Below are 16,339 nucleotides of genomic sequence, written 5' to 3' on the forward strand. Positions count from 1 at the left end.
CCCAAGAACTTAGAAATAAGGTTGTTTGTTCTTTAACAGGTGAGCTAGTAAAATCCACGCACAACTCATGTGATTAGTCATTGTGAAATAAAATAAATTGGCTGCAAATACACAATGAGAGAATTGGCTTTCTGCGTAGCACATAAACAGGGGGGAAATGCCCAGGTCAGGTTAATGCCAGCAACAGTCCAGTTAGCACGCTCCGTAATAACTAGCGCACAGGCATGCCAGTTTTACATAGTAAGCTGTGTGAGCTTGGTTAATAAGATTCTATCTTTGTGAGACGGATCCACTCATAATATGTTAAGCCAAGTTCCCAGGCCTTCAGGCTGAAAGCCAGGCCCTGAGTCATGGCAAATTCACCTAAGTAAATGCCACCATGTGGAGACGTATCTACATAACCAGCTGGCCTACCCAGGCCAAACCTGCCTCATTTCACTACATCAACAGCCCTGGGATAGGTGCTAGGAACACAGGTGGGAAGATGAAAGTGTTGCAGCCCCTAGGAAACTTACATTCCCCTAGGAAAGGCAGGTCAGCAGGCGAGCAAAGGCAGTGCAGTATCACAGGGTACTGCAGAGGCAAGAAGGATGTGCCTCTCATGGGCTGGGTGTCAGGGACAAGCATCCTGAAGGAGGTGGCACCTGAGCTGAATCTTGAAAGACAGGCATGTTTGGCCAGTAAAACCAGTGAAGCAAAAAACATTCCAGGCAGATCAAGCGGGAAGAGCAAAGGCAAAACAGGCATGAAAGCTTATGGAGTGTTGGGGAACTGCAAGTGGACTGGAATGATGGGACTTGGGTGGATGCAGACGAGTGTGGGAGCCATGAGAAGAGAAGTGGGCAGGCATCAGATTAGGAGACACTCATACGCCAAGATGAAGGGTTTAAACTTTGTCCGGAAAGCTGTGGAGAGCCACTGGAGAACTTTCAACAGGGGCAAGGTGGTTTACCATGTAGGTGGTGAAACAGTATGAGGTAAAACATGTATTGCAGGTCCTTGAATAATGTCATTTTGTTCAACATCGTTTCTTTAGAATGATGATGAGATGCCACAGGAACTGAACTCTTGTTTACATCAATTAGCCTATGGTAAAATTGGTTTCGCTTTATGTCGTTTCCAAGAATCTATCGATAATGTCGAGTGAGGACTAACTGTGCTTAGGTAATAAGACAAATTAACATGTGATAAAAGCCACAGAAGCAGTGAAAAGAGATTGGAATGGGGAGAGAACCTTTAATACCATGGGGAGGCCCTCGGATTAATGTAGACTCCAAGTTTGCCTTGAATATTCATTCCATGGACTAAGACAGGAGTAGAGAGGCATTTCACATGGCATGAGCAGAGAGCCCAGAGGTAAAAAAATAAAAATAAAAAAATACTCGCTGCTATGATGAACAGCAAATACACAGCATGCAGAGGAGTGGAAGATAAAGCTGGGAGCTCTCTGTGAAGCTCAAGAGAGTTTGGGATTTTATTTGATAAGCGATGGACCATGGTAGAAATCCTGAGTTGTGGGAAGAGAAGGACATATTCAAAGCAGTGATTTCTGACAAGTAATCTAGTGGTGATATAGCGGGTGAACTGAACAGGAGAGAATGAGCAGAGGTAGAAAGACCCCGTAGGAGGCAGTTGCCATAATTCAGGCCTGATGTGCTGTGAGCCTCAACAGGGCAATGACAGTGGGGATGGAAAGAATGAATGAGCGGGAGCTGACAGGACTCCAGGCACGAGGGAGAAGACAGCGTTAAATAGCACACTGACGCTTCCAACCAGAGGTGACTTGAGAAAGGATGGTCCCATTAAGTCATAGAAACAGCTAATTCAGAAGGAGGAATTGGGTGTTCTGATGAAGATAAGGAAAGACTCTCAGATAGAAGATGAGAAAACATTTTAAAAAGCTAGAGAAGACAAGAAAGCTGGGAGAGTACTAGGATCCCAGATGAAGGAAGAAAATAATATAAAGATGGAAAAGGATCAAAAAATGTCAAATTACAGAAGGGCCAAAGGCAATGAGAATCAACAAAAGGTAGCTGGATTTCGCAATTAGGTCGTAAGTAATAAGAAGAAGATGGCAAATAGTGAAAGAGAAGATGGTTGATGCAGAAATTGAAGGAGAGAGTGCAGCCAGTGTTTCATAGGAACATTTGTTGCTGAAAGGAAGAGGAATAATAGATTATTAGTTTGTAGAGGAAGGTTCAATTAGGACTTAGGAGGAACAGAGGAAACTGGAAGGTTCAATTAGGACTTAGGAGGAAGAGAGGGAGCTGGTGATAGCAAGGAAAAGATGTAAGAAAAATGGTCTAGCTAATGGTGGCAAGGGGGTAATGATGAAAACAGTAGTGATAAAAGAAGTGGAAGATCATGGTTGTTTACATGTGAACGAGAAGAATTAGTGGAAACAGACTTCTAATATGGAGACATTTGGATAGAACTAAATATTTACACGTAAGGAATTAGAACATTGTTTGGGACATAGGGTGGAACAAATTCTAGGTATCATAATGATCATTATTAATAAGCTAGAGGGGTCCCTCGGCCTGGCCTGTGCCCTCTCGCAATCTGATACCCCTCAGGGGATGTCGGAGAGCCAGTTTCCACCCGATCCTTGCAGGCCCTATCCCCGAAGGCCCAATCCCCGAAGGCCTGATCCCCGGAGGCCTGATCCCTGCAGGCCCAATCCAGACAGGAGGGAGCCAGATCCTGTCATTGAGCGTCTGTCCCCTGGTGGTCAGTGCACATCATAGCGACTGGTCAACCAGTCGTTCAGTCGTTTGGTTGCTTAGGCTTTTATATATATAGATGACTGTAAACTCTTATGCAAAATTATAGTTTTAACATAATCAATACATTTTATACTTGAACAATATGAGATTAAGTTATTCTCATATTCAGTTGAGTATCAGTAAAATAAAGTATTTTTTTCTGAATTCATAATAGAAATAAAATGTTTCATATGAAGAAAGGAATAAAAATATATTCTATTGGTTCTGAAACAGTTCCCTCTTAGCTGAAGTGTTTGACTAAAATGTCAATAGTGTTGAGGTTGAGAAACTGCTTTATTACAAATTCTGTTCTATTACAAAGTTTTAATAAAAATACTGGACAGGCTTGGATAAGATCACTTAATCATGCTATTTTTTCTGCTTTAACAATTAAATTATTCATTTTTGATGGTTTCTTAGAAAGCAATAGATTGTCATTGGGATATATTTAAAATTTGAGTGCAATTAAAAACACCTTGTTTGTTAGTCTTAAACTTTAATTAAAATCAAGTCATTATGGAAATGTTGATTTTAAAAAATTTTAAATAGGAAAAAAAATTAAAACACTGGGCACTCAAAAGGAAGCTGATCAGTTTCTGGTATTCATCAACCTTTTTCGTTAAGTTACAATACCAAAACATATCAAATTTGAATTACTTCTAAATGTTAGCCATCTGTGAACTTCCTTTTCTATATATTCAATGGTTTTTACTTAGAAAAGAACTCTGACTGTATTTTGTATTTTGTAAATTGTCTCAAAAAGGCCTTACTTTTCTGGAAAATCCTTTTTTTTTTTTTTTTGGTTTATTTTTAAGTGAATATTTTATAGGAAGTCAGGGAGGTCTGCAATAAATGAAATAAAAATTCTTTTTTTCCAGCCACAGTTGGTTGCCAGATACCATGCTGCTGCTGGGACAATGACCCACCGGCATCGGCTGGACCGTCCTCGGCTGCAGCCTCCCAGTCGCCAGGAGGCTTGTTATTATGCTGCTGTGTGTGTCTGGGCCTTTGTAATGGGGTCCTGCTGTCCGCAAGGGAACAAGCCAAGCCCATCACAAATGCACACTAGGGTTTGCAAATTAAAACGTAATCCTGGTCTTAGACATAGAAAAGTTATTTTTAAATCTAAGCGACACATGCTGCACAGCAAACCTCAGGTTCTAGCTTTCGCGATACTTTCGCAGTTAAACTCATGTGGCCAAAATTTAAAGGGGGCAAGGGCTAGAAGACTAACTCCATGGAATTTGGAATTTTCAATCAGATGACGTTTAGTACTCACCATATTCAATGCAAAAAGGGCTCAGAAGAAAGAGTAGATCGACACAGGCATTCCTGTAGTTCTTCATACTGATTTAGGAATGATCCCTGAGTGTGAAAGGCTATTGCCACCATCTCTCTCAACAAGGTCTCTCTCTCACACCTCTGGTGCTGAAATTCCTCCACTATCCTTTCCTCCCTACTCTGGGGTTTTTTCCTGAAAAATCATACCGCCTCTCCCCACCATTCTGCCTCTCCCCACCATTCCCATCTCAAGTAGAGCCTTAAAAAAAGAGAAAGGAAAAAAGACAACTTTGCTCCTTGAACAACACACCTGGAAGGGCTGCCCCCATCGGTCCATAGATAAAAGAGAAGGTATGCTCTTTGTGTAATATTTTAGGTAAGAGGTTGTAGAGGTATTTACAGGAAGCCTTTTACACATTTGTGTTCAGAGTTACAAACTAATATCCAAATAGACTTTGTAAAGGACACAGTTTCTCAACCTCAACACTGCTGACATTTTGTGCTGGATAATCCTTTGTGGTGGGGCTGTCCTGTGCGTGGTGGGATGGTTAGCAGCATTCCTGGCCTCTACCCACTGAATGCTACTTGCATTCCTCCCAGAGTTCCGACAACTAAACATGTCTGGAGACATTGCTAAACATCCCCAAGGCAGGGGTGGGAAGGGAATTAATCCTAGCTGATAAACACATAAGAAAGAATATTTAAGAAACTGCTTTTAGAACACGGTATGCATAAAGACAATCTATCCAAGCATTCTTTGAAAGAAAACACGATAGGCAGGATTTTAACAATCTCTAAATTTGGGTTAGGAAAAAAAATAATTTATAGAGATTAATCCTTTAGTAATTAAGAGGAAATAAAACTGAGAAGGCTGGAGTTCAGGCTTTGGGGTCAGAGATCTAGATTGACTTACTAGCCATGTGATCTTATGTAAGGTCCTTCAGTGTTTGTACCTATAACGTGAGGATAATTAGTGACATCCATCTATCCTTGAATTAGAACATGCATTTCTGGGACCAGGATGCACTTCTCCTTCCTCTTGGCCTGACTGGCTCCTTCTCACCTCATGTTTCAGTTTAAATAATTCCTCCTCAGGAATGCCTTTCTATTTGATCTTCCTACTGCCAGGCTCTCTTGTGACTACCCCGCATAGTGCCGCCTACAGGATTCACCATAATTTATAACTTTTTATGTTTCCCCCACTATTTTATAAGTTCCATTAAGGGTCAGGATTTATGTTTGTTTACTCAACAGTGTAATACCTAGCATGTTGGCTGGCCAATAGTACAGGCTCAACAAATATTGACATATGAATGAATATACAAGGTTTTAAAAATTATTACCTTCACCATCATCAAATAATGTACTGAGTAGACGACTAATTTCCTGTTTTACAAAAATATTCACTTCATTTTTTTCAAAGTTAAGATTAAAATATCCCCATTAGTTATAGCATATGAAACAATTACAATAGAATGCCTAGAGGAGCATCAACAACAGTGCCTGGGGAATTGCAGAAAGCCTAAATTCTGCAGAATTGCAAGAGCTGGGCAGCCAGGACCTGGGATATGCTTACACCGTCTGACCTGGAAGACCTCCCTCCAGGAGCAGTTACTTCACGGTGCCTCAGGAGCTTCCAGCTCCCACGCTGGGATGAGCATCACTAGCTTAACGGCTGTGCAAGACCCATGGGTCAGCCATCATTCTAGACTAGTGGGAGGAACACTAGCTTTGTTGTTGGCTCACTGGCAAAGTAATATTCTGTTCTTAAAAATCAAACCATAAAGTATATTTCCTTTAAGATAAAGGAAGTAATTTAAAAGTAATATTCAGATATACAAGAACAATGCAGGAATAGGGTTACTATATATGTTGGAACCATGTTATTAAAATATTTGTGCTAACAAGAAACTAAATTGTAAAAATGTCATTTTTCATACTCTGTTAAGGAGAAAGAATGCTGAATAGAAAAGAAGACATGTACTGGTGACAATAATTGATATTCAAGGTGCTCAAAAATCCTGAACTATTTAATTTTATCTAGCTACTAGAGGCCTGGTGCACGAATTCATGCACCAGTGGGGTCCCTCGGCCTGGCCTGCAGGATCAGGCTGAAACCGGCTCTCCGACATCCCCCAAGGGGTCTTTGATTGCAAGAGGGCACAGGCCAGGCTGAGGGACCCCACTGGTGCACGTTCAGGGCCGGGGAGGGACACAGGAGGTTGGCCAGCTGGGGGGGGACCGCGGGAGTGTTCCAGGGCATGTCCAGCCCATCTCAGTCCCGATCGGCTGGACCCCAGCAGCAAGTTAACCTACCAGTTGGAGCATCTGCCCCCTGGTGGTCAGTGCACGTCATAGCGAGTGGTTGAACAGCCTTAGGATATCATTAGCATATTACGTTTGATTGGTTGAATGCACAACCAGACAACCGGACACTTAGCATATTAGACTTTTATTATATGGGATTTAATTTTACCCAACTACTGAAACCATATCCAAGTTTTCAAAATCCCTCTGTGATTTTTTAAAAATCATGGATAATGATAAGTGCACAGAGGCATTTGCAGACCTAAATTTGAGATTGTGACAGGTTCTGCAAGCTGCTCACAGATGAACTTGATGCTGGTCCCCAAGATAACACACCAAAGTGGATCATTAAAGTGATAGTGTGGGAAGGAGTTGAGATCAAGAAAGGCCAGCATGCATTCAGACTAACCTCAAATTGGGGATGTGGGAGACATTATGTATCTGGACTTTGGCAAGGAGGCTTTGAGAAGGAGCTTAATAATTTTTTTTTAAGATGGAGAAACATGGGCTAAATGATAGTCTATTTAAGACAAATTTCTATGTGGCTAAAGAATTGTGCTAAAGGTGACTATTTCAATGTGAAGGCATGTTTCTAGAAGCAAGCTAAAGAACTCTGTCCCTAACACTGTCCTATGCAGCATTTCTAGCACCTTTAATAACAATCTTTTAGAGCAGAGGTTGGCGATTTTTTTTCTATAAAGAGCCAAATGACAAATTGGCTTTGTGGGCCATGTACAGTTTCCACTGCATATTTTTCTTTAAAGGAAAAAAAACACACCTTAAAATAATGTTACAACCATTTTTAGCCCAAGACGACAAGTCAGATTTCCTCATGGACCACCGTTTGCCAATCCCTGTTCTAGAGCTGATCAAACTTGAGGATGACATGAGAGAGAGAATACAGTACTTAACAGAATCGAATAGATGAGTTTTCTGACAAGCTGCACCATGCGTGGCACCTTAGAACTGGGAGGGACCTAAAACCTAGAGAGCAGCTGGTCAGAAAACTCATCTATTTACAGGACAAAATGGAATGGCCCTTGGATTACAGGTTGGCAGAAATAAATAGAAATAAATGCATGCGTTTACACTTGAAATTCCCAAACTCCCAATCATATAAGTACAGGATAGGCATTTATGTGAAGAATGGCATTTTAGCCAAGAGTCAGCCACATACGGGGTCAAGAGTGTGGTGGGATTGCAAATCCCACTATCCAGAATAAGATACCACCCCTCAACTTCTCCCCCTGGAATGTCACACCAAGAGTCAGTGCTGCAATATGTGAAGAAGGCTGAAGAAACTGAAGGGGAAACTGGAGGATGCGTGTAACAGGACTTTAGAAACTATAGAGCATAGTAAGCTAGGCGAGCAGAGAATGAGCCGGTTAATTGTTTGGAAGCTTTGACTGGGTTCCCAGGAGGTAGGGGAAGAAAAAGTTCTTGGTGACTACTGCTCACAGTGCCTATAGCGGCTGGGACATTGGGATAAATGTATTCCTGTGTTTTTTCCTCCCTTTAGGTTATAAGCACTAAACATTGAGTCAGTAGAAGGGACATTCCATTCTTCAACCAACATCTCAAGGAAAAGGCAACTCGGGAATGAAGGCACATCATTTATAACCAGACAATGTGCTCCCAGACAGAAGAGGGAAAAGCCATCCTTACACTGTGCTTAACTCTTCCTTCCTGCATCTTCCCTGAGTCCAATGTTGTCCTTCATTAGCATAATGTAGATTAAATCCATTATACACACACACACACATATATATGTATATATACACACAGAGACACACATCCTATGTAATAAAAGCCTAATATGCAAATCGACCAAATGGTGGAATGACCAGTCGCTATGATGCGCACTGACCACCAGGGGGCAGATGCTCGACACAGGAGCTGCCGCCAGCCCCCAGGCCAGCCAAGGCGGGTGCCAGTGCCCGCCCCCCTTCCCCAATCGCCCCACTGGTTGCCCCACAGATCAGCCCTGACCGCCAGCCAGGCCTAGGGACCCTACCCATGGATGAATTTTGTGCACCAGGCCTCTAGTACATATATAAAACTCTTGAACTATTTAAAGACATATACTCTCTAAATTGTTGCTGCTTCTGGAAACAGATCACTAATTCCTTCTACAGCTCATTAAATTTCACATATGCCATAGTTTCCGAACAATCAGAGTTTAAAAAATGATTTTTATATGTATGGTTCCATTTGCTCCGTTGGAAGCAGGGGAAGTATCATATTCTCTCTGTCTCTTCCTCCCTCCTTCCATCTCTGGCCAAGCCATCTGAACAAAGTCCAGGGAATTTGCATAACATGTCTAAGACAGACAGCTAGAAAGTGGCAAGATCAGTGTTATAACCAAGACTTCTGAATTCTAAGCCCATGCATTTCCAGATTCTTTGTTAAAGGCGATGCAGTTAAAAGGGTCTTGCTTAGTGTGGTATGGGTTTGCAATATGGTAGTAGAATTTTTAACAGCATGTATGACAGGGTAAGTTTGATAAATTCTCATGAATAGAAATAATAGAAGGAACAGGGTGGGGATATAAAATGGCAGATTTGTAAATCTTTTCTCTAGTTTGACTCTTCTTGGTTCTTTCAGCCTCCATTTTTCTACTTCAAACCACCATGAAATTCCTAGAGCAACTCTATCAAATAAACATAAGTGCAGATGTAATACTGCTCTGGAGTCATTTTTACAGACCTGTATTTGAAGCTGGTATCGTGGGTGAGCAGTTTTCCTTGTCACATGTTCCCATCATGGAAGTTAAAGTCATAGTAGGAACGTCGTTACTTCCTGAGAAAAAGAGGAATATGGTATAGAGATAAGTATGCAGGTAGGTGGGTATGGGCAATTCCAGGTGCAATTTGTGTGACAAAAGGGACAGAGACCAGCAAAGACTCAGACATGACAACAGAATGACCTGGGCTTCCAGGTTGGTGTTTTTAAACTGAGCATCCCACAACCAGCACCAATCTCAGAAAGGCGTTTGAACTAATAAGAGACAGAATCAGAGGTATGGTCAGAATGAATGACTGGGACAGGCAGAGTGGAGGATGAAGGTGAGGAATCCACATAAGAGGTCCCTGCAGTATTCTGGATCAGAGGAAATGAGGGTGAGAAGGGACATGTGTGAGAGACACTGTCACCTCTGCTTGTCAACAGAACGTTCCCTCTAACTCCTCGGGCTTTTCTAAGACATGGATCCCCTTGCATGTTGTTAAGTGGAGGCTCCTTCTCCTTCATCTATCAAACCACAGATCGCACTGTTCCCAGAGGCATGAACTGCATTCTCCTAAATTCCCAATGCTACGTGCGAATTCTCCATCTCCCACTCTCCTTTGTACCTGTGAAGCTCTTGCCATTCCACTCTAGCACTCTCAACCTCCCCCCTCTTGGCTCCCATCTCCTGGCTTTCTGATTATGACTTCACACTAACCGAGGAACTGCATACTTATGCACTTCAAATTTCACGTGTTACCGAGGCGTGTCTTCCTCAATAATTACCCTCAACCTTGCAAGTAAAGAGTGTTCCATACCAGAAAAAAAAAACTTTATGCCCTGTATCAATAGATATAATATATGGCATTGAAGTAAACTAAAAGTATTATGAAAATAAGGCTATTTTCCCCTGGGCCTGGTATCACATTCACTTTCAATCTATGAAACAAAAATCTCAATCTATGAAGAATCAAGAGTTCAACTTTGTTCGCTGTTCTCATATGCTAGATTCATAGTATTTAACGCTTTATCTTATTTAACAGCTTTTTATATAAATATTCATAAGTACTTTTAGTAGAGATATTGACATTTTAGGTCTAGTGTTACCTATATTATAAGCAAAAAAGAAATCTTTACATTTCTAAGGAACTTATTTTCATAATATGACACTAATTTCCTTTATAAGTAACACAGATTCATAAAACAATAGCTATTGGATATATTTGGATTCAGGAATTACGATGCTTTGACTTCAGACTCACCCTGCACTGAATAACTCAATGTGATCATGCCTTGCAAATAATTAAAACTTGAAGAGTTTTGAGAATAAGTAGTTTATAATTGACAGATAGTTTAGTAAAAGGGAGTTTGGGGGAGTATTTACATATCTGAGCTTTTTTTCCAATTATTTTCACCTGCAAAAAACTCTGGGAAAAAAGTAACATTTAAGGAACAAGAAACACAGTAACATAAAATATTTCATGTTCCTGTTAATCAAGACTAAAATTTAGGTATGAAATTCAGTCTCAAGTTTAATAACTTTCGATCTATGATCTTTCTATTTTGTGTTTTAATCACTTAGACTTAATAAAAGATTTAAATGTCATTTAATTTTCCCATATTCTAAGAAAGATACTACCAAATATCATTAGTTTAATAATTAACAAATGTTTAAAGGCAAGAAAGAGTATGGCTTATAAGGCACACTAATTAAATCATACCTTTAAATTTAATAGCTTGAGGAGAGAGTGAGTAATTTTGTGGTTTCCATTCCCTACTACCCATAGACATGAGAATCACCCACAGAAGCTAACAGCAAAGTGCAGAACTATGATTTCTATTGAGCAAATTAGAAGAGGAGGAAAAAAAGTAACAAAGAAATTTAACCAAAACAACAAAAGGTAGAAAAGTGGTAAAAAGAAATCTTTAGAAAGAATAAGTAAAAATTCAAAATAATATAGGAAGAATAAGCCCTCACAAGAATCACAGTGAGCATAAATAAATAATGTCTAACCAGTTAGCCAATAAAAATAAATATTGTACAGTAATTCTGATGGCCACATACTGATGGATTGAGCTCCTTAATGACAATATTTTGAGTATTTTTTCTATCCCAAATTTCTTATTCTATGATGGTTTCAGGTCAAAACATTTATCACTTTTAATTATTTAAGTACAATATGATGTACTGTGAGCAAACACATATAGAATAACTAGAGGCCCGATGCACGAAATTTATGCAAGGGGCTTGGCCCTTACAGCCCCAGTTTTGTCCGGAAGCTTGTCCGGACGGTCGTTCTGCTGTTCGGTCTAATTAGCATATTAGCTCTTTATTATATAGGACGGTTGTAAATGATGCTATATGCTCTTGGGAGAGAAGGAAAAAGGGGAGGAAAAACATGCCAAAGCGGTTATCCTTCACTGAAGTTGTTGACTGTCTTCAGGATTAGAGTCATCATGGAAACTTCCTCACTGATACTGGGCTTAGATAATGTTGCTGGTCTGGGATACTCCTCTACACATTGGCAGCTAATATACAGCCTACAAGTATTTCACAGTCGTGAGCTCTTAGTGAACGAGGCATGTTTTCAAAGGAGTGAAAGAAAACATTTCCTCCATTAGTGTTTATCTGTAATCCTCTTAACAAGCTCCCTACAAATCATACCTGCCATCCGAGAAAGCTCATTCAGTGGTAATAGCAATACCTGTAATGGGAGTTCTGTTTTTCAGCCGATCCACTTCCATAGTGAAGTCATCCTTCAGAAAAAGGAACCCAATAATGGAAAACAGGTAGACCAGGATGAGAGCGAGGACTGCCGTTAGAATAATGGAGCGGCCATTGCGGGTGACACTTTTTATGACATTGAGCAGAGTTTCTTCTCTGTACACCAAATCAAAAAGCTAAAAAAATAAAATAAAATAAATAAAAAATCCACAAACATGCAAAGGAGCAAAAGATGAATAAGTATAAAGGTCATTACAGTATGTAATACTTTAAACAATAAAGAGTTTTTAAAAATTTGTAAAAAAAAATAAATAAATAAAAATAAAAATAAAAAAAATTAAAAAAAGGTCATCACAAATACAAATGCAAGCCATTTTAGTTTATCTATGAAAAAATTACAACCTAAATGACTTTAAAAATGAACCAAGATATATATTGCTGTCCAGCTGAAATGTACTAATAAACTGTTTTTTAATAAAGAGAACCCTAACACAACATATATTGTGCACCTGTTGGTTTTGTAACCAACATAATTTCAGTTGTGTAAGACATGAAATAGCATAGCTTCACATTTGAATTTAGAAAAATTATAGTATTATACTTAACCAACTTAGCTTCTTATTCCTTATTTTTACTCTTGCTGACATTCTGCAGTTGCTTCTAGACTATGTGAAATGACTAAAGTGAGAATGCTGAGTTAGGTTCACCTAAGTGATGAATAATGGATAGGCTCATGAAATGTATTGTTTAATCAAGTGATTAGAGGTGAAATTATGGGAACAATTTCATGAGCCTGTTGCAATAGAAATAGATATGAAATTTTAAAATAGTTGAGAAATGCTAACATCTTTCCTTACTAAAGGCATATACTGAGGATAAAACATATTACTTTAGTATATACTTTTGGAAACAGAAGTATAAACAAAGATATAATACACAATTTTGCTAATTCACTTTCTCTAATGGGCTATTTTCCATTATGTGTTTAGTAGGAGAAAATCTATGCACGAGTCAAGAACCTAGGTGTGTGTTTGCTATCTGTAGTCAACACTGAAAACACTTATTTATTGCTATGTAAAATGTTGAAATTATACATTATCAAGTACATGTTTTATTACCAAAAGCTGGTTAAAAGCAGTAATTTAACATTCACTTAAATAAGGCATAAATACCTGTTTAGAAAGAAAGATTATTTTAAAAAGTGGAATAATAGAGGTTTGTCTTCTGCTACCTGTGAGCAGTGATTAGAACGTCTAAACTGGTTGAAACGATCAATTATCCGTGTCCTGCATCCTCTCAGAGACAGCAGGGCCTTGTACCCCACTTTCCTGAGCACTGAGGGTTATACAGTCACTTTCCAATCTAATTGTAGCCTTACACATAATTGCTGTAAAGTTATTAACTTGTTTGCTCACCTTAGAAACTGTTACTTTATAATGGTAAAAAATAAAAAAGGTTTAACTATTCTGCTGTTTATCTTCTGGAGGGAGCAGCAAACTCTGGAAATGAAGTCAACATTCTTCAGAACAGACAAATAACTAATCCAACTTCCAAATTATCGGCGCTCTGGCATGAACTTATTTACTTGATATAAGGAGGTTTTTCTTAAGTTTATTTCAATAGTGACTGAAAGAAAAGGTCTGACAAAGGGCTCTGGGTCACTTCTGGATAGTTTCTGGAAGTATAGAGCTTCCAGAAGCCCCTGGGATGCTTGCAAAAACTGCATGTCCCTGGGCCCCATCCTGTCCTCATGAAGTCAGAATCTTGAGAATGCAAAACGTGTTGACATTGGTCAGGTTGATGGTTCTTTCTGTTTATTTCTAAAAGGAAAATCTAGAGTGTGGTTTTTATTATTTTGAATAAACGATTGACATTGTGGAGAAAACCAGGAATGCATATTCATATAAATTTAAAATATTAAAATATTTTTAAAATGTTTAAATTCCATTTTGTTATTATGTCCATTACAATTTCCTTCTAGTACTCTAAACATCAAAACGGACTATCTCCTTTCTATAACCAATCCAATGAAAACAAATTAGCATCCCTATTGTAAGATTTGAAAGATAAAAGCCAAGAGGAAATAAAATTAAAAAATAAGGTTAAGTAACATAAATTAAAGTAACATTACTCTTAATAACTCATATAATCATTCAAATACAACTTTATTTTGTCAAATACCTTTACTTGGAAAACAAATATTTACATGCCTCATTTCACATTATCTTTTTAATAGATCTTGGTAATACTAGTCTCCGATACTACCCCTACTCATTTTATAGACCAGAAGGAGGACACACATATCACAGTCAGGTTAAAGTGCTGGGTATCTTAGGACTTCATACAGGGTAGGGCAAAAGTAGGTTTACAGTTGTGAGTAAGAAAAACAGTATATTCTTGTATGATTATTTATTAATTATTGTATTATTTTCCATACAAATAACTATAACCCTACTTTTGCCCACCCATGTAGGTCACAGGCAGATTTTTTAAAAATTTAATTTAATTTTATTGTATATCATAGGCAGATTTTTTAAATGGAATTTTTCAGGTGAATCAAAGCAGAGAGGGAATTCATTTGGATCCCTGAAACAGAAAAAAAAAATTCCCTTAAATTGGTGAATAATCCGATTAACTATCTGGAAGATAATTTTTAATCTAAACATATGGGACAAATCCACTCTTTACTGTGGCTCTTTCAAGTGCTTGAGAGTAAATGGAAAATTAGCTTTTTTTCAGTCTTCATACATGGGTGTGCTAGATAACATAACAGGGAAGCAGGAGGCGAGCAAACTGGGTCAGCGTAATGGTTTTAGATCTTCAACTTGTTTTCAGGTGATTTTACTGAGAAGTGCTCTCTACTGCATGTCAGCTCTGGGCTGGAGAGATAAATAAATTGCTCCTATGCATGATGCTAACCGAGTAGTGCTTTAAGTTTCAAAACATCATATATTTATATTGATTCCTCTCCTGGTTTATGGCCATAAAACATATATGCATGAAGAAAAACTGATAGCCGGGGGAAAAAAACTCCACAAAAACCCACAAACACACCAAAAATCTGTGGAAGAAATCTGAAAATCCATTTAATGAATTAAGTGTATGTAGATAAGCTTCGCAACAAAGACATTAAATCTGAAACTGTAAGACTTTTCTTAAAACAACTCATTGTCTTTTTGCTAGGTTGACACTTTTCTCCCTCGTTTTACTTATTTGTCACTGTAAAGATGCACATATTTGGCACTATAAATACAATATAATGATTCCAGTGCCAACGAAACATATCCCCATTTTTCTCCCACATTCCATCGGAGACTCTCTACATGTAAAGGGACATACGATTTGGCTTAAACCACAAGCAGCCTGCTCTATGAAACCTGGGTCAAGCGTGGACTCCTTGGTTCCTTCTCAGAGAGGAAAGAAAGAATTCCACCACAGATGTAGTTTCTCAGAGAAAAATAAAGACTAAAAATAATAACAATTCATGCTTTGCTTAGGAAATTCTAAAAATAACATAATTTGTCCTAAATGTCTGGCCCTGCTTTTAAAAAAATAAAATCAAAGGAAGAAGCATTGTGCATTTTTCCCAGCAGCAATTGTCCACATAGAGATGTACTCACCAGGAAGCTATAGAAGAATTCATGGACAAAGAGGCCCAGCATGCAAACCAGGACATACGCCACGTGGTAGAGAAAGGCCATGTCCAGGATGACCGCTCGGTACCCTCGGGTGAACGTGCCACGGTTCCCAACAAAACTCACCAGAAATACTATTTTATTACAAAGCTGAAGGGAGGAGAAAAAAAAAGATTTTACTGTCTTATTTATCCCCAAATGCACATAAATAACAGGTCATTGACAAAACCTATTGTTCACAAGTCTGTGGTTTTGTTTAATGATTTTTCATTCTGTAATTTTTCAGCACTACTTACAAATCTCCATGTAAACATGGCACAGGCAGAACTGGTATCCTTTGCAGTTCCAGGAAAAGAGAGGAGCATGACTAAGGGCCCCAGCTATGCAACTGACATGGACCTGAATTAAAATCTTGGTGCTCTCACCACTGCTGGCATGGCTTGAGTTGTGCACCTATAGGCCTGATTGTTTCTTCTAAAAAACTGGAATAAAGGAATTCCCAACTGATAGAACTAGTGAGAGGATTAAACAGTTCATAAAGCATATGAAGCACGTAATGCAATGACTATTTTATTTTTAATATATATTTTTATTGACTTCAGAGAGGAAGGGAGAGAAAAAGAATCACTGATTGTCTGCCTCCTGCATTACCCCCACTGAGGATCAAACTGTGATCTCCTGATTCATGTGTCAATGCTCAACCATTGGGCCACACCAGCTGGGCTGCAATGACTCTAAATACCACTCATTATATTTTCCATACTGAAAGTAACCTATGCAATATTTCTATTATACTAAATCTATAAAAGAAAAATGTCTTCAGAAAATATCCAGAGATCTGTCCCTGATTACTTTTTTTACCCTGGACTTTCTCTACTGAGTGTTATTTTAATCAAATAAGC

The 16,339-nt window shown here is 38.7% G+C and overlaps 1 protein-coding gene across 7 annotated transcripts in view; it reads right to left on the reverse strand.

Moving 5' to 3' along the window:
* ITPR2 (inositol 1,4,5-trisphosphate receptor, type 2) overlaps positions 1–16,339 on the reverse strand; it is a 401,602-nt gene that overhangs the window by 58,476 nt on the left and 326,787 nt on the right. For all 7 annotated transcript variants that reach the window (XM_014544263.1, XM_014544267.1, XM_014544268.1 and 4 more), the window contains 3 exons: positions 15,423–15,587; positions 11,783–11,978; positions 9,060–9,152 (listed from right to left, as the gene is read on the reverse strand). In XM_014544263.1, coding sequence (XP_014399749.1) covers positions 9,060–9,152; positions 11,783–11,978; positions 15,423–15,587 — 454 coding nt within the window. The remainder of the gene's footprint in view (positions 1–9,059; positions 9,153–11,782; positions 11,979–15,422; positions 15,588–16,339) is intronic.

The sequence above is a fragment of the Myotis brandtii genome, unplaced genomic scaffold, assembly GCF_000412655.1.
Source record: "Myotis brandtii unplaced genomic scaffold, ASM41265v1 scaffold358, whole genome shotgun sequence".
Lineage (NCBI taxonomy): Eukaryota > Metazoa > Chordata > Mammalia > Chiroptera > Vespertilionidae > Myotis > Myotis brandtii.